General features: G+C 38.7%; 1 protein-coding gene across 4 annotated transcripts in view; it reads right to left on the reverse strand.

The window, feature by feature from the left end:
* Positions 1-669: 669 nt before the first annotated feature.
* Positions 670-24,279, reverse strand: part of LOC128696563 (mitochondrial import inner membrane translocase subunit Tim10B) — a 36,260-nt gene continuing 12,650 nt past the window's right edge. For 2 of the 4 annotated variants that reach the window (XM_053787881.2, XM_053787880.2), the window contains exons 2-4: positions 14,960-15,055; positions 9,918-10,013; positions 670-2,824 (exon numbers count right to left, since the gene is read on the reverse strand). In XM_053787881.2, coding sequence (XP_053643856.1) covers positions 1,961-2,587 — 627 coding nt within the window. In that variant the 5' untranslated portion in view covers positions 2,588-2,824; positions 9,918-10,013; positions 14,960-15,055 and the 3' untranslated portion in view covers positions 670-1,960. The remainder of the gene's footprint in view (positions 2,825-9,917; positions 10,014-14,959; positions 15,056-24,279) is intronic. The other 2 variants (XM_053787883.2, XM_053787882.2) reach the window with 2 other exon arrangements.

Here is a 24,279-nt window from a genome sequence, read left to right on the forward strand (position 1 = left end):
AAAGTCACCAACATAAAGCGATGACCTAATATTGGATGGAAGAACAGAGGCCAGATCATTTATAGCAAGGAGAAAAAGTGTTGTGCTCAGAACACACCCTGGAGGACACCTTCAGCTTGGACAGTCTGGGGAAAGCATATTATTAACCTGAACACAGAAATGTCTTTCAGTTAAGAAGTTCTTAAGGAAAAATGGTAGATTGCCTCGGAGGCCTAAGGAGTGGGCCTGGGCCAAGATATTATACCTCCCTGAATGACAGTAAAATTTCTGTCATTCACGGACATGCAAGGCTGTCCTCTAGTGGCACTGGAGGAATGCACAACATGTGCCTAAATAATCCAATTCCCATTTCACAACAGCGTCACCACTGACTGTCACATTAGAATGGAGATGATCTGTTTTTTTGCATTCACCCAAATAGCAGAATTTCCCAAGAGGGAAATTTTCCCAGTAATGAGGCTGAATGGGGTGGGGGGGTTATTTAGATTTGATCTGAGGAAGAGGACAAGAGGTTTAATTACTCAGATCAAGAGCCTCTTCATCACACCAAGGGATCCTCACGAAGGGGTAGAGTGATAGGTTTCCAATCTAATGTTTTAGGGGCATATGTATTCAAAAGACTATATTCTGGTAATGGATCAATGTTGATATGAGAAAAGAAATTCAAAGCCAAGTTTAAATTTTATTAAACCAAAGTCTACATGTTAATATTAAGAAAATTTACAACTGCTTTACTTTAGTGTATATGTAAATCAATAACCACTATAGTGTAGGTAATCTGAAAAGAAACTGCTGAAGAATACTTTTTTTATTGCATAATTTATCATGTACTGTAATTTCACATATGTACTACATAAAAGACAAAAAATCTAGGAGTAAATGTATTCAGCCTTTACTCTTACAAAAAACCTACAGCAATATCAAAATGGTTTCTTTGAAGATTTTTTTAAGACAGTATATACACAACATGACTAAGGAAGAACTTCAACTCTTATGCAGTTGTTTTCTTAAATTTGATAACAGTTTCTACTAGATAAGGAGGGAAGCACAAAATACCATTTCATACTGCAGCCAAAATGGACTGACAGATCACATTTACACCACAAGACAAAGATGATAATTCATTGGATCTCACATTACCTTTCAAGTGTACTGCTCTTATTACTTGGCTGACAGGTGACTGCATATACATATATCTCCTTGATGAGCAATGCTGTGGGAAAATTTTATAAGTGCTTCTGCTTTTTAATTCACAGTCCTTTAACTGAGGTACTAGTGACATAAAGCACTGATAGATCAAGTACCATGCACCTTGTGATTTATCAAGATTGTCATCTTGGAGAATACATGTGATAGATTCCCAGTTGTGTTCACATGGCAGAGGTGGTTGTAAGTTTGCTGTCATGTCTTCAATTACCTCAGAAGGAACATGTTCTTGTCTATGTATATTTTGCCGAATAGCCATATCTGTGGTGCATTCTATATACAGCTGACAAAATCCAACTGTCTGCTTCCTTGCTAACTAAAAATATCCATATCTCAAACTCCTATAATAAAAATGATCATCCAATAAAGCTACATACAATTCCTCTTTATCTACAACCTTATCTAATATATTAAAGAAATTAAAACCTCATATCATTTTGACTTTCCATTTTTAAGCACTGGGTGAACTGATGAATATACATTATGTCTTGCAGTGTTCCAGCTGTCATTTTTAGTTTAACTTTTCTCACAAAACTGTTTCAGTTTAAAAAATTTCTCTTGGAGAGAAAATTTAATTAATTTATCACAGCACACATAAATACTGTGAACTGTGTGTCCTTCCCACTTATGCATTAAGTAAAACAGAAGCTTTTTAAAAAATGTTTACTTGCCAACACCTGGTAAGCCTACCAACACAAGTACCACATTTGTTTCCATTACTGCATGTTCTAAAGTGCCAACAAGTTACTAATTTCTAAGTTTTTCTAAGCTTTTCATTTTTCAATTCTTCTGAATCACGTTCATTTGTAGCCATCAGTTCAAGTGTGTCTTGGACAGTACTCAATGCTGCCTGTGCTGTGGCTTCATCTTCCTCTTTACAACTGTTCTGATTGCTGGGATTACAATTCTTATCTGAACTACCATGATCGTCCATTGAGAATACCTGGCCTCTTTTTACCATTTCACCCCTTGCAGCTAAGATATCCTCAATGTTCTTCTTGCCATCAAGGTCTGAAAACCATCCAAGATTATCTGCCACAAGATGGTGTTTTGCACAACCCTCACAGGTAACTATGACTACACCTTTTTTGTAAGCCAGCTGGGAAATTGTCTTAGACTGTCTTGTGTTACATACTTTACATGTATATGTTAATTGAAACATGGGTTCAATTTTCCCTAATTGCTTATCATGTCCTTCATGCTTACCAGAACTATGGCTACAAAAATTAGCTACAGTACTGTGAAAATGCTGATTTATGTTGCTATCCTTGATTAGAAGCTCAAACTTTCTTGCAAACAAAGTTCTTGGTATAGCTGTTAAAGCTGATCTTCCAATGTTATACCCTAAAAATCTTGTTGCTACTTTTACAATGTATGCCATAATTAAAGAATACACAGCAGTCAACAGTGGTTAGTAATAAAATACATTCAATGATTACACTTAAACTGGTTGATCCACTTGTTGCTGCTCTTGGACAAGGTTCTGCTGAGCTTCAATCTGCTTATTCATCTCATCAATGCGTCGCTGCATATAAATGGGCTGAACTTCTGCATAAACTGACATAATCTTGTGGTTCACACTTATGTGCTTCCCAACACAACGATCCACACAGGCCGTCTGAAAAGGGTAAATCTGATTTAATAAAATTAATAAAATAATATACTGTATTAGAATGGGAATGAACACAAAGATATTTAGATAAGGGTGGAGGAACAAGGAGTAAAGAACATTACTGTAATAAAACACTTATAGGAGGGTCCTGCTTTACAGTGCTTCTCTTCACAGCATTTTGCCAATACAGCAGTTTTCAATTATACCAAATATTCATTTATTCAGACTTCTTACAATAAACGTATTCACCACTCACTATGAGCTAAGGATGAAAATATTTTAAAGTAAGTAATGTGTGAATTGTATGTGAGTTTCTGAGGCCTAGCTCTCTTTTTCACTTAATATATGATAGAGGTTGGCCATCACTAATCCAGCAATCAGTTATCCGGTTCCATCAGTAATCCGGCACTAATTTCAGCTAGCATAATTTAAAATTTCATCATTATACTGACTCAAAAATTGTACAGATGGTTGTAAATCCACAGCAGCAAACCAGTGGAGGAGAAAGCAGTGATGAAAATGAGGAAGATGTAGCAGAAAGAGTCTCTATAGGGTAATTAAGTGTATTCTAACCTAACCACTCTGTAATCCGGCAAACTCACTAATCCGGCACACTACAGGTCCCAATGATGCCAGATTAGTGATGGCCACCCTGTCTTGTTTTATATGCATTTGAAAGTGAAAAAAGGCTATGTTTCACCTTACAACTATTTTCACTTTACAACAGTAGCCCAGAACCTAACCTGCTGTATAAGCAGGGCCCTCCTGTATTTTTACATTGAATTTATATTCAATTATTTAGTCAGGATTAAAACTGGTTATGAAAATATCTTGATGCACAATATTTTAAGCAGAAAAAAAAATACTTCTGACCCTACTAAAAGCATCATTTCTGCATTAGGAGCTGTGGGGAGGTCCACCTGGAATGTGTCACACAATGTTTACATAGTACCAATACTACACTTTTCTCAACTCCAGGAAGGTCCATACAGTGGACCCTCAGTTATCAGCCATAATCTGTTCCAGAAGCTCGGCCTAAAACCGAAATAATATTTCCCATAAGAATTTATGTAATTGCAATTAATCTGTTCCAGACGCCCAAAAATATTCACAAAAAAAAACATTTTTTTAAAGATTAATTATAGTTTTACATACACAAAACAATGAGAAATAAATAAAATAAATACATGAACAATTAAATCAGTATTACATACCTTTATTGAAGACTCTTCTTGGCTTTTGGAGGATAGGGAGGAGAGAGGCTTGAGAGCCACTGTACCCCTGCAACTCTCTCCACTTTGCACACATGTCCTTAATCAATGAAAAAGGCACATTCTCCCCTCTCTCTTCCTCCTCCTCTGAAGCAATTTCCTCAGCTGTGGTCTGTTGCTGTTCCAGATGAAGGTCTTGCAGCTCTAATCTCTACCACCATCACTATCACCCTCTACCACCATCACAACCACTACCACCATCACTACCACCCTTAACCACCCTCAAAACCACTTCCACCCTCTACCACCATCACAACCACTACCACCATCAGTACCACCCTCTACCACAATCACTACCACCATCACAACCACTACTACCCTCTACCATCATCACAACCACTACCACCCTCTACCACTATCACAGCCACTACCACCCTCTACCACCATCAAAACCACTACCATCCTCTACCACTATCACTACCTCCCTCTACCATTCTTGTACTTTGCTACAATTTCTTTCTTAAATTCCATTGTGTTTCTCACTTTCTTTACCAAAGGAACTTTACTAGGAACAGAGGCATCGCTAGAGTTGGTGTCACCCGGGGCAACATGTTTGGTGTCATCCCCATGAAATTCAAGGGCAGGGGGATGGGGAGGGGGGGTAAACTCCAGTTATGTCGCTACTGCATGACCAGTGACAAATGTTTAGCAAAAAGAACGTTTAAGGGCCATAAACTGAACAGGAGAATACTTCTCAACTTTATTAATGATAAAATATATAATGGTAATAATATTGAGGAAACAAACACAAATGCCACTTTGAGTACAGCCAACAGATCCTACATCTATTCATCTTCAACAATGCAAAAAAATAAAAAATAAAAAACTTGAAAAATAAAGAAAAAATTGCAAATCAGAGAAACACTAGTTCCGATATGACTTTGAGTACAGATAACATCACAGTAAATCTGATATTACATTTCCTTGCCTTCAATTATGCAAAATCATCTATCACATCATCAAAATCAATCTATCAAATCATCAAAATCAACGAAGGATTCTTCTCTTATGTTGGTGCAGCATTGTTTTGTGCATTAGTGTCACCTTCTTTAGAGGCTCTATGGTGTCACCCGGGGCACCCCCCCCTGCCCCCCCTTACGATGCCTCTGACTAGGACTTTCTTTGGGGCCATGGTTACTAATTTCACAGTTGCACTTAATAAATATCCACCAAAAACAATGGATTATAGTGAAATGTTTGGATGAATGAGCAGAAGCTTTCTCACTCGCCCAAGCCAGACTGACGCACGAGCGGCTGGTGGTGGTCCCATACGGCCGATAAGCGAAATAACAGCCGATAACCGGAAGCCAAAAAAACGGCCGATAACCGAGTTGGCCGATAAGCGGAACGGCTGATAACCGAGGGTCCACTGTATTTTCTTTTTGATTTTGCTCAGTAGCTCTGTATTTTCTTTCGTACAATATGAGAATGTTTGAAAAAACTGAATCTAAAATAATAGCCTGCATCTTATACAGTCACAAAATATATTACGATGGGAAAATTGGAAAAATGCCTTTACAGCTACATAATCATGTTTATGGGGAAATACGTACTTAACATGCAAATATATTACAGCAAGTGGGGAATGGGATGGTTAGGGTAGTCAGGTGTGATCCAAGAAAGTGATGGCAAGCTCCAATTTAAAATGACTCATGGCCTGAATAAACCCAAGATGGTAATTTTTCTTGTGTGGCTCAGTAAGGAGAACAAAAACACATGAGTGAGATGAGTGGCTCTGTAAGGAGAACAAGAACACATGGGTGAGATGTGTGGCTCTGTGAGGGGAACAAGAATACATGGATGAAATGTGTGGCTCAGTGAGGAGAACAAGAACACATGGGTGAGATGTGTGGCTCAGTGAGGAGAAAAAGAACATATGGATGAGATGTGTGGCTCTGAGAGGGGAACAAAAACACATGGATGAAATGTGTGGCTTAGTGAGGAGAACAAGAACACATGGGTTAGATGTGTGGCTCTATGAGGAGAAAAGGAACACATGGATGTGGCTCAGTGAAGAGAACAAGAACACATGGGTGAGATGTGTGGCTTAGAACAAGAACACATGGTTGAGATGTGTGGCTCAGTGAGGAGAACAAGAACACACCGATGAGATGTGTGGCTCAGTGAGAACAAGAACACATGGGTGAGATGTGTGGCTCAGTGAGAACAAGAACACATGGATGAGATGTGTGGCTCAGTGAGGAGAACAAGAACACATGGGTGAGATGTGTGGCTCAGTGAGGAGAACAAGAACACATGGGTGAGATGTGTGGCTCAGTGAGAACAAGAACACATGGATGAGATGTGTGGCTCAGTGTGGAGAACAAGAACACATTGGTGAGATGTGTGCCTCAGTGAGGAGAACAAGAACACATGGATGAGATTCCCAGTAGACAATAGTGGCATCTTAAAATTAATTATTTACAGTACTTACAAACACTGATCTGTAGTCATGATCATTGCAAAAATTAAAACAAATAATTTTAAATACAGAACACTGTTGATTAACACACACTCTATTAATACTTTTTTCGTGATAACCTGGATGAAAATTGTGGCATGTTTTCGATGAACATGCCATATTTATTAGTTAGCATGGAGTAAATTATTTAGGGGAAAATAACTAAAAGGCAGTACATGAAGGTTAGTAACCAATAATTTTACTGTACAGGTAGGCCCCGCTTATACAGCAGGTTACGTTCCGGGATACTGCTGTAACGTGAATTTTTATTTATTATCACACTGGCCGATTCCCACCAAGGCAGGGTAGCCCAAAAAAGAAAAACTTTCACCATCATTCACTCCATCACTGTCTTGCCAGAAGGGTGCTTTACACTACAGTTTTTAAACTGCAACATTAACACCCCTCCTTCAGAGTGCAGGCACTGTACTTCCCATCTCCAGGACTCAAGTCCGGCCTGCCGGTTTCCCTGAACCCCTTCATAAATGTTACTTTGCTCACACTCCAACAGCACGTCAAGTATTAAAAACCATTTGTCTCCATTCACTCCTATCAAACACACTCACGCATGCCTGCTGGAAGTCCAAGCCCCTTGCACACAAAACCTCCTTTACCCCCTCTCTCCAACCTTTCCTAGGCCGACCCCTACCCCGCCTTCCTTCCACTACAGACTGATACACTCTTGAAGTCATTCTGTTTCGCTCCATTCTCTCTACATGTCCGAACCACCTCAACAACCCTTCCTCAGCCCTCCGGACAACAGTTTTGGTAATCCCGCACCTCCTCCTAACTTCCAAACTACGAATTCTCTGCATTATATTCACACCACACATTGCCCTCAGACATGACATCTCCACTGCCTCCAGCCTTCTCCTCGCTGCAACATTCATCACCCATGCTTCACACCCATATAAGAGCGTTGGTAAAACTATACTCTCATACATTCCCCTCTTTGCCTCCAAGGACAAAGTTCTTTGTTTCCACAGACTCCTAAGTGCACCACTCACTCTTTTCCCCTCATCAATTCTATGATTCACCTCATCTTTCATAGACCCATCCACTGACACGTCCACTCCCAAATATCTGAATACATTCACCTCCTCCATACTCTCTCCCTCCAATCTGATATTCAATCTTTCATCACCTAATCTTTTTGTCATCCTCATAACCTTACTCTTTCCTGTATTCACCTTTAATTTTCTTCTTTTGCATACCCTACCAAATTCATCCACCAATCTCTGCAACTTCTCTTCAGAATCTCCCAAGAGCACAGTGTCATCAGCAAAGAGCAGCTGTGACAACTCCCACTTTGAGTGTGATTCTTTATCTTTTAACTCCACACCTCTTGCCAAGACTCTCGCATTTACTTCTCTTACAACCCCATCTATAAATATATTAAACAACCACGGTGACATCACACATCCTTGTCTAAGGCCTACTTTTACTGGGAAAAAATTTCCCTCTTTCCTACATACTCTAACTTGAGCCTCACTATCCTCGTAAAAACTCTTCACTGCTTTCAGTAACCTACCTCCTACACCATACACCTGCAACATCTGCCACATTGCCCCCCTATCCACCCTGTCATACACCTTTTCCAAATCCATAAATGCCACAAAGACCTCTTTAGCCTTATCTAAATACTGAATATCACTATACGTGAATATCACTATAAAATGAATCACAGCCTTGTTTTTATTTTCAAATGCATATAAAAGCCTGATAACATGTTTACACTATCATATACTAAGCGAGCAATATAGCTGGGCTAAAAAATGCATATAAAATACACACATTACTTACCTTAATTATTTTCATCCTTAGCTTATAGGGAGTGGTGAATATATTTATTGAGGGAAGTTTGAATCAATGAAGAATGGGTATAATTGAAAACCACTGTATTAGTGAAACACTGTAAAGTGAAATGCTGTAAAGCAGGGCCTACTTGTATCTACTCCTTTTTTAACAATCATTTACTTACCATTGGTGTATTTATATAAATGTTCAATATACTGGTGATTAATAATAGAGTGAAAAGTACAGTGGGAGCCCAAGTTTCAAACTTCCTTTGTTCCAGAAGGCTGTATGAGTGCAGTTACCGAACGAATTTATTCCCATAAGGAATAATGTAAATTAGATTAGTCCGTTTCAGACCCTCAAAAATACGCTTATAAAAGCACTTACAATAATACACTTACATAATTGGTAGAGTTGGGAGCAGTTCGAAACTCGGGGTTCCACTGTACTGTAATTAAATGAGAAAGTGAGGGGTAATCTTGCACCACCACCATGAGCAACAATTGTGTTTGGTGTTCATATGACCATCACATTATATGCTGTTTTTGTATGTATGCATGCACACATACATGTGCATGCATACACACATGCACACACACGACTCACGAAATCGTAATGACACGATTGCAAACAAACCATACCCCGGCCGGGATTGAACCCGCGGTCAGAGAGTCTCAAAACTCCAGACCGTCGCTTTAGCCACTAGACCAGCTAGCCACAATAAGATTCGTCCAACTAGGTATATTTCTACACCATAGGAAGGTTAGCACAGGCACCACTGTGACCACAAATGCAAGTTTTTACAGACGAATCTCCAGCTAGCGTGGCCATGACGAACTCTAGCTCAAATCCCCTCACTGCCATCAACATGACTCACAGTGGTGCCTGTGCTAACCTTCCTATGGTGTAGAAATATACCTAGTTGGATGAATCTTATTGTGGCTAGCTGGTCTAGTGGCTAACGCGACGGTCTGGAGTTTTGAGACTCTCTGACTGCGGGTTCAATCCCGGCCGGGGTATGGTTTGTTTGCAATCGTGTCATTACAATTTCGTAAATCATGTTGACGGCAGTGAGGGGACTCAGAGAGCCACAAAACTGCGTCATCACTTTTACTCACATCTTCAAGCAGAGTATAGCACTTTATCTGGATTTCTTGGGTTATCCTAGGTAATTTATACTATGTATACTTGTATTTATGCATACCTGTGAGACAGAGATAGACAGACAGATAGAAAGAGAGAGACAGATTGAAAGAGATAGAATGAGGAAGAAAGATAAAACACTATTGTGTATGACACCATGTTTCAAAGAGTTCCACAAGCTGCAGAACTTCTAGGAATATGTTCAGTGACTGTATACTGGTATATATATTATAGAACAATAGTAATAAACAATTTTTTGTACTGTTTGTTTTTGTAAACAAGTTTTGTAAACAATATATTCATAATTATGTTTGTGTGCTTATTGTGTTGTATACAACGAGTGTATATACGTACACTGCACCTTACTTTGGTCTCACAGGCCACATAAGTTATGTGAAAAAATAAAATAGTGAAAATAACAACAAACCTTCAAATACAAGTAAACCAAAGTTTACCGGTGAGCGGCAGTCGCCGCTGTTGCCATACGGGGCTCATTTTCTGCAAACTTCACGCCTCCATATCTCTGTAAGTATTGATGGTAAAAAATTTTTGTTTATCCTATAATGTTTAGAAAAAAAAAAAACTATTTTTTCATAAGAAAAAATATTTTTTTTTTTTTTAAATTTGGCCGACCCTGAGAACAAGTCTCTGAGAGGGCCTGTTGACCCTCAAAGGGTTAAGGAATTTTGGAAAAAAAATTTTAATATCCTCCAGTGTTTAAGGATAATAGACAAAGCCTGGGGGAAAAAATTTCTTTCAGGACAATGAACTCTGCCTGGAAGAAATTGTGGCCAGATTGTGTGTCAGAGATTTTGAAGGCTTTAAGGCAAAGCCTGTAGTGAATGATACTGTTTCTCTGGGCCAGTCTATGGGTTTGGAAATAGACGATGAGGATGTCAAGGAGTTGGTGGAGGATCACAAGAACACGCTCACCACAGAAGAACTCCAAGACCTACATAAGGAACGGCAAGAAAAACTGGTTGAGGAAATTTCTTCTTCAGAGGAGGGAAGCAGTAAAGTCAACATTTCCACTTAAGAAATTAAGGAACTGTGTTACCATTGGGCTCAAACACAGAGCCTGGTGGAAAAATGGCATCCTAACAGAAGCAGTTAGTTAAACATTTTTATTATATACACCATACCCATCCTGTGGGTGATAGTCAAAGGATTACAAAGGTACATAATGGGTCCAGGGACTGGGCTCCAAAGTTTTGATAGCTGAACAAGATACAAAGGTAATGGATACAATCATGAACAAATTATAAAGTAATGGGCAATTCACACATCAACACCCAGTCACAACTGTAATGAGTCATTGGTGGAAATACAGTGGAACCTCAGTTTTTGTACGCCCCAGTTTTCGTAGAATTCGGTTTTTGATGACTTTTCTCATCAAAATTTTGTCCCAGTTTTCATAGAGTTGAAAATGGTCCTTACCAAACGTGTCCGTGTGACTCGGCCACTCAAGCACCCACACAAAGCATCCCATATGTTCGTGACTCAGTCTGCCTTCGTTTCTCGTTGAATGAGCATCACCCCTCACATTCATCTGAAACATTTCGTAATGATCCATTGTTTTTTGAGCTTGTTTATTGAGTGCGACTGCTAAATAAGCCACCATGGGGCCAAATAAAGTTCCGAATGTGCACTCCTCAGTGATTAAGGACACGTGTGCAAAGTGGAGTGAGTTGCAAACTTTTGTGGAGAAATATCACCCTAACAAAGCTGTTGCAAGCCATGTCTGTAACATGTTCAATGACAATGCCTTGTCCCATTTTAGGCAAATCTTAAGAAGATGCCAGAAACAGACCTCTCTGGACAGAGAGGTTTGTTTCTGGTGACAGGGGTCCATTGCCATTAAAAGACAAAGAAGGGAAGTAACCCCAGATAGGGACTTGATACCTGTCCCCCTGTATAGGGACTTGATACCTGTCCCCCCATATAGGGACTTGATACCTGAAGTCCTTATGGAGGGAGAGTCCCCTTCCAACCAATAACCTCTCCTCCTCCCTCTCCCCTTCTCGCGTCTTCCATATGCCAACAAGAGTCTTCAATAAAGGTAAAAGTGATAATAAATGTTCATTTATCCATTTCATTAGTCCTTTATATTAATTTATCATTGTTTTCTGTATATAAAACTATAGTTATTCTCTATAAAATGTATTTTTTTTAATACTTTTGGGTGTCTGGAATGGATTAATTAGATTTACATTATTTCTTATGGGAAATATTGTTTCAGTTTTCGCCTTGTTTACCATGCTTCGTGGTAAGAAACTTCTCACTCCCTGGCGAACTGGGACTCTTTTGTTCCCAAGTGATAGTTCTAACACAGATGAAAGTGTCAGTGAAGATGAATTTCATGGTTTTGAGGAGTTTGTGAATGAAAGTAATGAACATTATTACCGGTAATAGTGATGAAAACCCAGACAACCCTCAACCTTCCACTTCAGGTGCTGGGCCGTCATGTTCACGTTCAGTTGTACCAGAACGAAAGAGGAAACTTGTATTTTCCCATGTCCAGGACTCAGATGTGAGCAGTGGTGATGATAGTGATAGTGAATATGATATCCAAGCTCTTGAAAACAGCTCCAGTAGTGAGAGTGAAGTGGAATAATCTCCAGTGAAGTGTCAGTATATACGACGCTATATTCGCTCTGGTAGTGTGCCATATGTTATTCCAAGGGGAAGGAATACATCTCAGAGTATATCCCGTGGCTGTACAACAGGAACAGATAGTGAAAATGAAGATGATATTGTTACAACTGGGATGGATAATGTGCATGCATCATCAGCTGGTGGTGGTGCTATGGGCCATGAGGCACCAGCAGCAACCCATACTCGTACCCACGCCGCTAACTCAGCTGAGTTACAACAAAGCCCACCCTCACTCACCCACCCTATGATTCAGGAAACAATTAAAATGGACAGGCCCTGGAAAATGGCCGCTTTGGCCCATACCTAATTAACATCAGAATTAGTGGACTTTGCCTGATACTGCAGAAGACAACCACACACTATCACTATGGATAAAATGCAGACTTATGGACTATTATCCATTTTGTCAGATAAGAAGAGCATCTGTCCAATCAAAATTTTTGTCTGAAATTGCCAAAATCCATTAATGAAAAGTTATACAGGTCCTCCATCACAAATCCGCCATCATTGGGACCTGTAGTGTGCCGGATTACTGAGTTTGCCGGATTACAGAGTGGTTAGGTTAGAATACACTTAATAAAATTAACCAACTTGACTTACATAAAGTTCATTGAACATCGGCTAATTTGAGCTCAATTTCAAGGTACTTTTCATCATGAAAGCAATCAAAATCACGTCTATTTCTGTAATATATCTTCCTTTCTATCAAATGAGTCCAAAAAATGAGAAAACAACCATAAAAACCATACAAGAATATACTGCAAAGAGGCAGCTAATGGCTGAGAAGTGAACTCCCTTATTTATTGTCCGTCTTTTTTATTTTTGTTGTATGTTAAGAAGCATCTTTACATCATACATTGCCCAAGTTTCAGTAAGATAGCCCAACAAACAACCGAGAAAAAAACAATATTTACCAAAAGTCATATACGGCAAGCCCAAGCCAGGTACTGGAAATAAGTCACTTTGTCTGACTTTTCTGGGTTATCCTAGGCTCTCTATACATACGCTGCTATGTATGATAATCTATGTAACTGTATTTGTGTATACCTGAATAAACTTATTTACTTCTAGTCTGTCAACTGAGTACAAGAAACCGCCCATTCATTTATTTCAACTACCCAATAAAGTGGTCAGAAATTGGCAATTCGGCCAATTTCACACAAATTTCAACAGATGCCAATTTCAAAATAGGGTCCAGAACAAACAATGCAGACATTCCTGGCACTAAAATAACATTTTCTCTGTTAATTAGTCACGGCTACAGGCCCCTCTTATATTACTCTTGCTTACCATTTGGAATTTTAATTCACAAAAAAAATAGATTTACTGTTATGCAAACTGCTGCATTATTGTAATAACTGTATAAATAATATCAACCCATTCTTGATGCCGTATTGGAATTTGGACTGGCAGGCGGACAGGTATTGGACGGTGACATCATTTGTTTACTCTTGAGCTTTGCTAAAGAATAGAACATTTTCGCTACTGTGAGCGCAATTTCAAGGTGCTTTTCATCATGAAAGCAATCAAAATCATATCTATTTCTGTAATATATCTTTCATTCTATGAAATGAGACCGAAAAAATGAGAATATAACCATAAAAACCATACAAAAATATACCGCTAAGCGGCCGCTAATCGCTGAGAAGTGAACTCCGCTATTTATGGTCTGATTTCTTTCATTTTTGGTGTACATTAAGAAGTATCTTTCCATCTTACATTGCCCAAGTTTGAATAAGATAGCCCAATAAACAACTGAGAAAATAATATAATAATAATAATAATATCTTTATTTACTACATGTACATGTACAAGGTATACAGACCGTAGCTGAAATCAGTGACATACTACTATATAGAAAGCTGCTTGTTATGCAGAGTATTTCAAGAAAATTAGGTCAGTGTCCCAGGATAACACCCACACTAGTCGGCTAACACCCAGGTACCCATTTACTGATGGGTAAACATAGACAACAGGTGTAAAGAAACACGCCTAATGTTTCTACCCTGGCTGAGAATCGAATATTTACCAAAAATCATATATGGCCAACCCAAGCCAGGTACTAGAAATAAGCCACGTTGACTTTTTTGGGTTATCCTAGGTTCTCTACACATATGCTGCTGTGTGTGATAATCTATATAGAGAAAATAACTTTTTGGTTTCAGGTTTATGGTGCAGTACGAGTGTATATCACAGTTAGCCCTGTGCTACACTCCGTTTTCTCTAATATAAGCCCTCAAGACAGGGATAGGAGAATGGTATTTATATACCATATCCTATTCATACCTCCGTCGAACTGCTCGGTGTTATGCCAAATATTATTTATTCTGGAGTATTTAACATGTTTTATGTTATTCATATTATTTATTATGTCATATTAGATCAATTGTGATAGGCAAATAAGCTGTAGTGTTGATATTAGCGTAATAATAAAGCATATTCTCCTGCATCATGAGACTGAGCTCAAGGCAACCGACAGTGGCTTCAAAGCTACTTTATCTTTAAAATGGATAATGTACTGTGTAGGTGCATTACATAATGAGAAGCATTTTTTTATTCATTGGAACTATGGCTAGGGCTAAAAGTAAACAGGTTAAAACAATAAATGAAGAAAAAGAAATTGGAATGACTCATGCAGCAAGTAGTGCCACCAAACAGTAGCAGCAGGTTGTTGTGGTGACCCTGGAAATTTGAAATTATGCTAGCCATTATTAGTGCCGAATAACTGAAGGAACCGAATAACTGATTGCCGGATTTGTGATAGCGGACCTGTACTGCACTTTAAGTGAATAAATAATAAAAAGTTATGCTCACCTCTACCTCTGACAAACTGCGGCCATTAAACCCAGTAACACATAAGTTGAAACAACGTTCTGATATCTGATTGTAGAGGACCAGAAAATCCTTAAACTGAAAAAAAAAACATAAAAATACATACAGTAATTAAATTTACATGAACATACATCAAATTCTTAGGTTCATAATGATATAACAAAGAATTTAGTACAGTAAAAGTCTGAAAAAAATGGACTAATAGGTGGAGGGGGTGTCCAATTTATAAAAAATTCCATTATATTGAAAGTCTCAAATAAGCACATGTAGTCCAGGAGGCCTGGTCACAGACCGGGCCGCGGGGGCATTGACCCCCGAAACTCTCTCCAGGTAAACTCCAGGTAAACCTAACATGGAAAAATGACCAACAAAATGGACTTAGTCCACTGTACTGATGACATGACTGGACATACAAAGAAAAAACTAATGCAAACATACTTTGATCTTTTTTCCTCTTCCCCCACACTCTCCTCCTCTCCCCCTCACATTCTCCCTCTTTCCCCCCCCCCCCTCACATTCTTCCTTTTTCCCCCCTCACATTCTCCCGCTCTCCACCACACTCTCTTAATGGAAACTATTTTAAGTCTGCCTGCCTGTTTTAAATGGAGTGATGGTAAGGGGTGTGTTGGAAGTGACTGGGAGGTAGACAGAGGCTGAAATTAGACTGTACAGTACATGTACCAGATGAGTGTACCAAACTCAGGCAGCAAGAACTGCTTTAACAATCCACAGCAAGAATTGCTTTAACAATCCACCTGTGCCTAAGCTGTGCTGGGCTGGGCTAGACTTGGTTAGGCTTGGTTAGGCTTGGCTAGGCTTGGCTAGGCTTGGCTAGGCTAGGCTAGGCTAGGCTGGGCTGGGCTGGGCTGGGCTGGGCTGGGCTGGGCTGGGCTGGGCTGGGCTGGGCTGGGCTGGGCTGGGCTGGGCTGGGCTGGGCTAGGCTGGGTTGCCTGGCTGGCTGGCTGCCTTTCGTTGTTCTACCTGCCCTGTCAGTGCTTCTTGTAAATAATTATCTTGTCTCTGGCAACATAATTTCCAGTTGGACAGAAGAGATTTGTCTTTGTCACCAAAATGAAAATGGACAGGTCCAGGATGAAGCCTGGATCATACAAATTTGCATTTAAGTGGAACTGATCCATTTTATCAAGCTTATGACTAGACCGGACATCCATTTGATATAACAGATTTGGTGTGCTTCATGGCTATTTTAATTAGACATCCTGTCAAATGTATACCTTGAGCCTTTGTCTGGCCAGAGTTTTTTGCCCATTTTAAGTGATATTTGCTTTACGGTTAAAAATAATTTAATAGAACCTCACCCAAGCATTCATGATATATGATCCCTTTGCAAGGGATGGAAAAACTGCAGTCAAAAAGGAATCAACAAGAAGATATTTTATTTACACTGAACATGAACTAAAAAATTCCTAAGTGATGCTGGCATAACCAAGTCAGAATAAAATGCAGTTTGTATCCACTTTCCAAAAGTAGTATTATGAAACCCCCATTTTTTTTTATCCAATTAATTTCTATAGAACCTAATTTTCATTTCTATATTATCAATCTGACAGCAGTGAATTGCTAAGCTGTCCAAACACCACCTTATAGTTTATACTCTTACTAGACACCTCAAGATCACCATCTTGTTTGCCTACAAACATTTATAATTCTATTTTTTTTATATTTGTAACTATCTTTTACTGTCCTCTATTAGTATAGAACTATAATTTATTTTTTACAGTCTTTTGTGTGTAGTCTATAACATAGTGCAATAAAATCCAAAGTTAGGTACTACTGATTTAAAACCTTACTGTTTCTACTGCCTATTGTACACAGTTTATTATAGCATTAGTGCAATAACTGATAGGTGCTACTCATATATCTAGTCTTAATAGCTCATTATATTTTATTACTACAGGTTGGCCATCACTAATCCGGCAATCAGTTATCCTGCTCCATCAGTAATCCGGCACTAATTTCGGCTGGCATAACTTCAAATTTCATCATTATATTGACTCAAATTTCATCATTATACTGACTCAGAAATTGTACAGATGGTTGTAAATCCACAACAGCAAACCAGTGGAGGAGAAAGCAGTGATGAAAATGAGGAAGATGTAGCACTCTCTCTATTGATAGGTTAATTAAGTGTATACTAACCTAACAACTCTGTAATCCGGCAAACTCACTAATCTGGCACACTACAGGTCCCAATGATGCCAGATTAGTGATGGCCAACCTGTACTATATCACTGTAATTTTGTTAGGTTGTACAATCTACTAGAACAATATACACTTACACCATTATTGTTCAATCACCCCCTTATTACAAATATTAATAATACCCCTTATCACCCATCTGCAACTCATAACCATTTAAATATTTGTCAGTTAACCCCCAAATGCTTCATGCTGACATCAACCCTGAACTGAATCTATATAATCTAAATCCCGTTCACCACTTAACTGAAAGCAACTGCCATTATTACACAGCAACAGAAGCCAGAAATATTTCAGTTTTGAATTTCAATATTAGATCCCTAAGTAAACACTATGATGATCTCCTAGCAATCCTAGATTCATTAAAGACAACCTTATCCTGTGTTATTCTTACTGAAACCTGGCTTAACCCTTTGACTGTTGCAACCCCAAATCCTGAGGTGTCTCCTGGTGTTGCGCAAAAAAAAAAAAAAAAAAAAAAAAAAATGCAAGATCCTCATGCAACTGCCTTGCCTTCTCACAAATAGCAGACTCCACTACACTGTCTCCCACAAATTCTTTTTCCTTAATCCACAATAATAATAACTTTTCCATCTCTTCCATAAAAAAAAAAAAAATCTTATGAAATGGTAGAGAATCTTTCCCCGATGGTAATGATGCCAAAAGAACAAAATTTGATGGGAAACTTACGGAATTATGCTCTCACAAAGTTAGCGACCTCGGCAACATTTACAAATCGGTGATTTCGCCCACTTTGAGCCCTATTTTCAGCTAATTCCATTGCTCCAGTCGAGCAAACTTATAGCTATTTCTTTAGAACTCCATTTGTTCTATCGACTGAGTACAAGAAACTGCCCATTTACCGATTTCAACTACCCAATAACGTGGTCAGAAATTTGCAATTCGGCCAATTTCACGAAAATTAAAAAATATGACAGGGTCCAGAATGCAGACATTCCTGACTCTAAAATAACATTTTCTTTGTTCATTAGTCACACCTCCAGGCTCCTCTGATATTACTCTTGCTCACTCTTACTCACCGCAAAGTTGGCATTTTAATCCAAAAACACTGAGTTTTTTTTCTCATTATGCACTGCATGCTGCAGGATTTTTTTTTATATGGTGCACACTGACCACACAGACCCATTCTCTCACATGTGGGCCTACCAGCTTTCTCCTGCTTGATCTGAAGCCGCTAGAATTTTTGAGTATACATGTACATATATACATCAAATATGGTGGCTCATAAGACGTATATATACAGGTCTCCCTCAACATTCACGTTTTCAGCTTTCGCGGGCTTCACACATTTGCGAATTCCCAACCGCCAAATTTCCAGCCACCAAATTCCCAGCCGCCAAATCATATTCAAGTTTCCTGCCACCTGCGAGTCCCTACTACCCTCCCTCTGACCCCCGCAACTGGCAGCCAGCCCTCCCACCACTCAGTGTGGTGAGTGTTTTGTTTGTTCATTATTTGCTATTAAACTACAGTATAAATAATGTAAACACATTCATGACTGCATATTGGAATGGCTATTTGGACAGGTATTGGACGGTGACATCATGTGTTTACTCTTGAACACAGCAAAGAATCAAACATTTCTGCTACTGCTAATAATAACAATAGTAGTAGTAATAATAATAATAATAATAATAATAATAATAATAATAATAATAATAATAATAATAATAATAATAATAATAATAATACGATATAATTGAAGAAGGAAATTGTACAAAAATACGAGGGAGTGGTTGACACATCGTCAGTGTGGCTTTGTTTATGCTGGAGTGAACATTAGTCTCCCTGCTCTTCCAAACATTTCACAATAATTCATTGTTTGGTGCTTGTAGATTGAGAGTGACTGGAGTGGTTTAGGTAGTGGTAGAGGTGATAGAGGCAGTGATAGAGGCAGTGGTAGAGGCAGTGGTAGAGGCAGTGATAGAGGCAGTGGTAGAGGCAGTGGTAGAGGCAGTGGTAGAGGCAGTGGTAGAGGCAGTGATAGAGGCAGTGATAGAGGCAGTGGTAGAGGCAGTGGTAGAGGCAGTGGTAGAGGCAGTGGTAGAGGCAGTGGTAGAGGCAGTGGTAGAGGCAGTGGTAGAGGCAGTGATAGAGGCAGTGGTAGAGGCAGCAATAGAGGCAGTGATATTTACTAACATATATGTTATAAATAATAATAGTACATTATGAATAACATTTATTATTATTATAAATGTTATTAATATTAACATGTACTATTATTATTTATAACATACGTATATGTTAGTAAATACCACTGCCTCACCCACTGCCTCTATCACTGCCTCTATCACCGCCTCCATCACTGTCTCTATCACTGCCTCTACCACTGCCTCAACCGCTGAATTATTGTGAAATGTTTGGAAGAGCAGGGAGGCTAATGTTCACTCCAGCATAAACAAAGCCACACTGACGGTGTGTCAACCACTCCCTCGTATTTTTGTACAATTTCCTTCTTCAATTATATCGTATTATTATTATTATTATTATTACTACTACTATTGTTATTATTAGCAGTAGCAGAAATGTTTGATTCTTTGCTGTGTTCAAGAGTAAACACATGATGTCACCGTCCAATACCTGTCCAAATAGCCATTCCAATATGCAGTCATGAATGTGTTTACATTATTTATACTGTAGTTTAATAGCAAATAATGAACAAACAAAACACTCACCACACTGAGTGGTGGGAGGGCTGGCTGCCAGTTGCGGGGGTCAGAGGGAGGGTAGTAGGGACTGTGAAATAAGCTGCCATGGGCCCAAAGAAACTTGTGAATGGTACCCCTGTGGTAAAGAAAGTGAGAAACACCATAGATGTGAAGAAGGAAATAATACAGAAGTATGAGAGTGGTGTGAGACTTGTTGAGCTTGCCAGGATGTATGGGAAAAAAAATCCACCATCGGTTCTATCCTATCAAAGAAAGAACAAATCAAGGAAGCTGATGTTGCGAAAGGTGTTAATATAGGGAGTGGATGGGGTGCCTTCTTCAAAGATTAAGGAGATTTGTGCCAAGTGGAATGATGTCCAAATGTTTGTGCAGAAGTACCACCCTGAGCAAGCTGAAACAAGCCATCTTTGCAACAAGTTCAGTGAAAGAACCATGTCCCATTTTAGGGAAATGTTAACCCTTAAATGGTCCAAACGTATACAGTGGACCCCCGCATAACGATCACCTCCGAATGCGACCAATTATGTAAGTGTATTTATGTAAGTGCGTTTGTACGTATATGTTTGGGGGTCTGAAATGGACTAATCTACTTCACAATATTCCTTATGGGAACAAATTCGGTCAGTACTGGCACCTGAACATACTTCTGGAGTGAAAAAATATCGTTAACCGGGGGTCCACTATATACGTTTTTTCAACATCTGAAAGTATGTAAAAAAATGTAGATCTTTTTTGTTTTACATTTGAAAACATGTAAAAAAAACTTTTATCTACATTTTTTTTGGTTACATTTGAAAATATGTTAAAAAAAGTAGATCTACTTTTGTAGCACTACGAATTTGAACGTCGATTTGTTTGGACCATTTAAGGGTTAAAGAGGCACCAGAAACAGAGGACTGTGGAGAGTTATTTTGTGAGACAGGGGTCCAGTGACTCTCAAGCTGGTCCTAGTGGCATTAAAAGACAGAGAAGGGAAGTAACCCCAGAGAGGGCTTTACCTGAAGTCCTCATGGAGGGGGATTCTCCTTCCAAACACTAACCCCAACTCCCTCTCTCCTCCCTATCTTCCAGATGCCATCACCAATCTTCAATAAAGGTAAGTAAAAATGTTATTTTATATGTATTACTATACATAATTAAAAACTATAGTATTTGTTGTATGTTAAACTGTAATTAATCTCTATAAAATGTATTTTTTGTGTGAATATTTTTGGGTTTCTGGAACGGATTAATTGTATTTCCATTATTTCTTATGGGAAATATTGCTTCAAATTTCAGACTTTTCGAATTTAGAACTAGCTCCTGGAACGGATTAAGTTCGATTTTTGAGGTTCCACTGTACGCCTAAATTCTAGCGCCCTCAAATCTAGTGAGAGAAAGCTGGTAGGCCTACATATGAAAGAATGGGTCTATGTGGTCAGTGTGTGCATTATAAAAAAAAAATGCTGCAGCACACAGTGCGTAATGAGAAAAAAAACACTTTGACGGTGTTTTTGGATTAAAACAGCGACTTTGCACTGTATTTTCATATGGTATTTATTGTTGTTTTCTAGTTTTCTTGGTCTCATTTTATAGAATGGAAGACATATTACAGAAATTGAGATGGTTTTCACTGGTTTTACATTGAAAAGTACCTTGAAATTGAGCTCAAAGTAGCAGAAATGTTCGATTTTTACCAAAGTTCAAAAGTAAACAAATCATGCCAGGCGTCCAGTACACATCAACTAGTGAGTCTAATATTCTTTCACAAGTGCGCTGATATTATTTATACCATTTCTACACTAATGCAGTAGTCTGCATAACAGTAAATCTTATTTTTTTTTGTTAGAATAAAAATTCAAAGTGGAAAGCCAAAGAAATATAAGAGGGACCTGGGGATGTGACTAATGAACAGAGAGCTTATTATTTTAGTGCCAGGAATGTCTTTCTTGTTTATTCTGGACCCAATTCGGAAACTGGTATCTTTTGAAGTTTGTGTGAAATTGGCAAAATTGCCAAATTCTGACCACTTTATTGGATAGTTGAAATCGGTAAATGGGTGGTTTCTTGTACAGTGGACCCCCGGTTCGCGATGCTATCGGTATCCGATAAATCCAGTAGCCGATGCATTATATCGCCAAAAATTTTGCCTCGGTTCCCATTACAAAACCCAGTATGCGATGCGATTCGTACGAGACGTGTCCACGTGTGGCCTGAACTGCCCTGTGTGTGCCAGTGCTTACAAGCCAGCCAGTGTGTGCGCATCTAAGGATACATTCGGTACATTCCATATTATCCATATTATCACTGTTTTTGGTGCTTGTTTCTGCAAAATAAGTCACCATGGGCCCCAAGTAAGCTTCTAGTGCCAACCCTGTGGTAAAAAGGGTGAGAATTAGTATGGAAATTAAGAAAGATTTTGAAGGGTTTGGGGCTAACCCTGAGAAGCCTATGCCAGTTGTAGAATCCATTGTGTCTACTTCAAAGATTAAGGAAATGTGTGCAAAGTGGGTTGAACTGCAAACCTTTATGGATGAAAATCACCCTAACATAGCTATTGCAAGCCGTGCTGGTGACTATTACAATGACAATGTTGTGGCCCATTTTAGACAAATCTTAAAGGAACAGAAGGTACAGAGCTCTATGGACAGATATGTTGTGTGACAGAAGTCCAGTGACTCTCAAGCTGGTCCTAGTGGCATTAAAAGAAGAAGGGAAGTAACCCCAGAAAAGGACTTGCTACCTCAAGTCCTAATGGAGGGGGATTCCCCTTCTAAACAATAGGTTCAACACTCTCCCCTTCTCCCATCCCATCAATCATCACCAGATCTTCATTAAAGGTAAGTGTCGATTATTCTATTGTTATTATTCTATTGTTATTGTTGTTATTGTAATTATTCTATTGCATTAAACTTAAATTTCATGTGGTAAAAGTTTTTTTTTTCATACTTTTGGGTGTCTTGCACAGATTAATTTGATTTCCATTATTTCTTATGGAGAAAATTGAGTCGCTTTCCGATAATTTTGGTTTATGATGAGCTCTCAGGAACGGATTAATATCGCGAACCGGGGGTCCACTGTACTCATTCGATAGAAAAAATTATTTTTGTTGAATAGTACGCTGGAATTAGCTGAAAATAGGGTTCAAAGTGGGCAAAATCGCCGATGCGTAAACATCATCGAGACCGCTAACTTTGCGAGGGCATAATTCGGTAAGTTTTCCATCAAATTTCATACTTTTGGTGTCTTTATGATAGAGAAAAGATTCTCTATCTTTTCATAAGAAAAAATAATTTTTTTTTTTTTTGAAATTTGGCCGACCCTGAGAACAAGTCTCTGAGAGGACCTGCCAACCCCCAAAGGGTTAAGCAGCTTAAAAAACATATAGGCTGTGTTTGTTTTGACTGTTAGCCTTCAAGTTAGATAGAAAAAAAATTTTTTTGCACAATTTTATGGGTCCTAGGACTTTCCACTTTCTACTAAATTGGGAAGATGTACAATGCTTTAGTTGACATCAGATGAAAGATAAAGGCTAGCTTAATAATGACCCAGAACAGTTTAGCGATAATGTCAGTAGATTCCATAAAAAATAATGTTGAAGTTAGTAATTTTGTTTTTATTGTTTTTTTTTGTGTACAAAAAAAATCATTAAAAATAAAGCTGTAAACAGTATCACAAATCCACTGTGGGTGTCTGTAGAACCATCATTCCTCAATAACGTCTGGAAAAATCATGACAATCCTATTAATATTTGTCAAAAGAGAGGGATTACAGTGTCAATAGCTTATGTCTGATTTATTATTGATTTTGTTTGGTGTGAAAGTCTATGGTTACCGCACGCTAAATCTGAGCGTGTTGCACCCCTCCTTGCTTGTTGACAGCCTGACGGCTACTGAGGCAGACATTGACCGCACTCCACACTCTAGCCAGCACAGAAGATGCCATGTACAGTATTTACAATGAAACAGTCATAAAAAGTGTAATTTTTGGAGAAAAAAAACAAAAAAGCAAAACACTAATTGCCAACATGTATTTTTGCTGACATCAGCAACAAAAAAAATACATTTAATGAAAAACATACAGGTCTCCCTCAACATTCACGAGGGTTAGGGGATCAAGAGCCTCGCGAATGTTGAAAAATCGCGAATGTTTGATGACCCAATATATTGTAGGGAAATATAATACAATACTGCTTCCTTAACTTGTCGAACCATGAACAATCATAAAATACAAGAAAACGTCGTAAATTGTACTAAATACATACGTTATGCCTTAATAACATGTATGTTATTAAATACCACTGCCTCCACCACTGCGAGTCCCTACTACCCTCCCTCTGACCCCCCACAACTGGCAGCCAGTTCTCCCACCACTGTGTGGTGAGTGCTTTGTTTGTTCATTATTTGTTATTAA

Source organism: Cherax quadricarinatus, chromosome 47, assembly GCF_038502225.1.
Source record: "Cherax quadricarinatus isolate ZL_2023a chromosome 47, ASM3850222v1, whole genome shotgun sequence".
NCBI lineage: Eukaryota > Metazoa > Arthropoda > Malacostraca > Decapoda > Parastacidae > Cherax > Cherax quadricarinatus.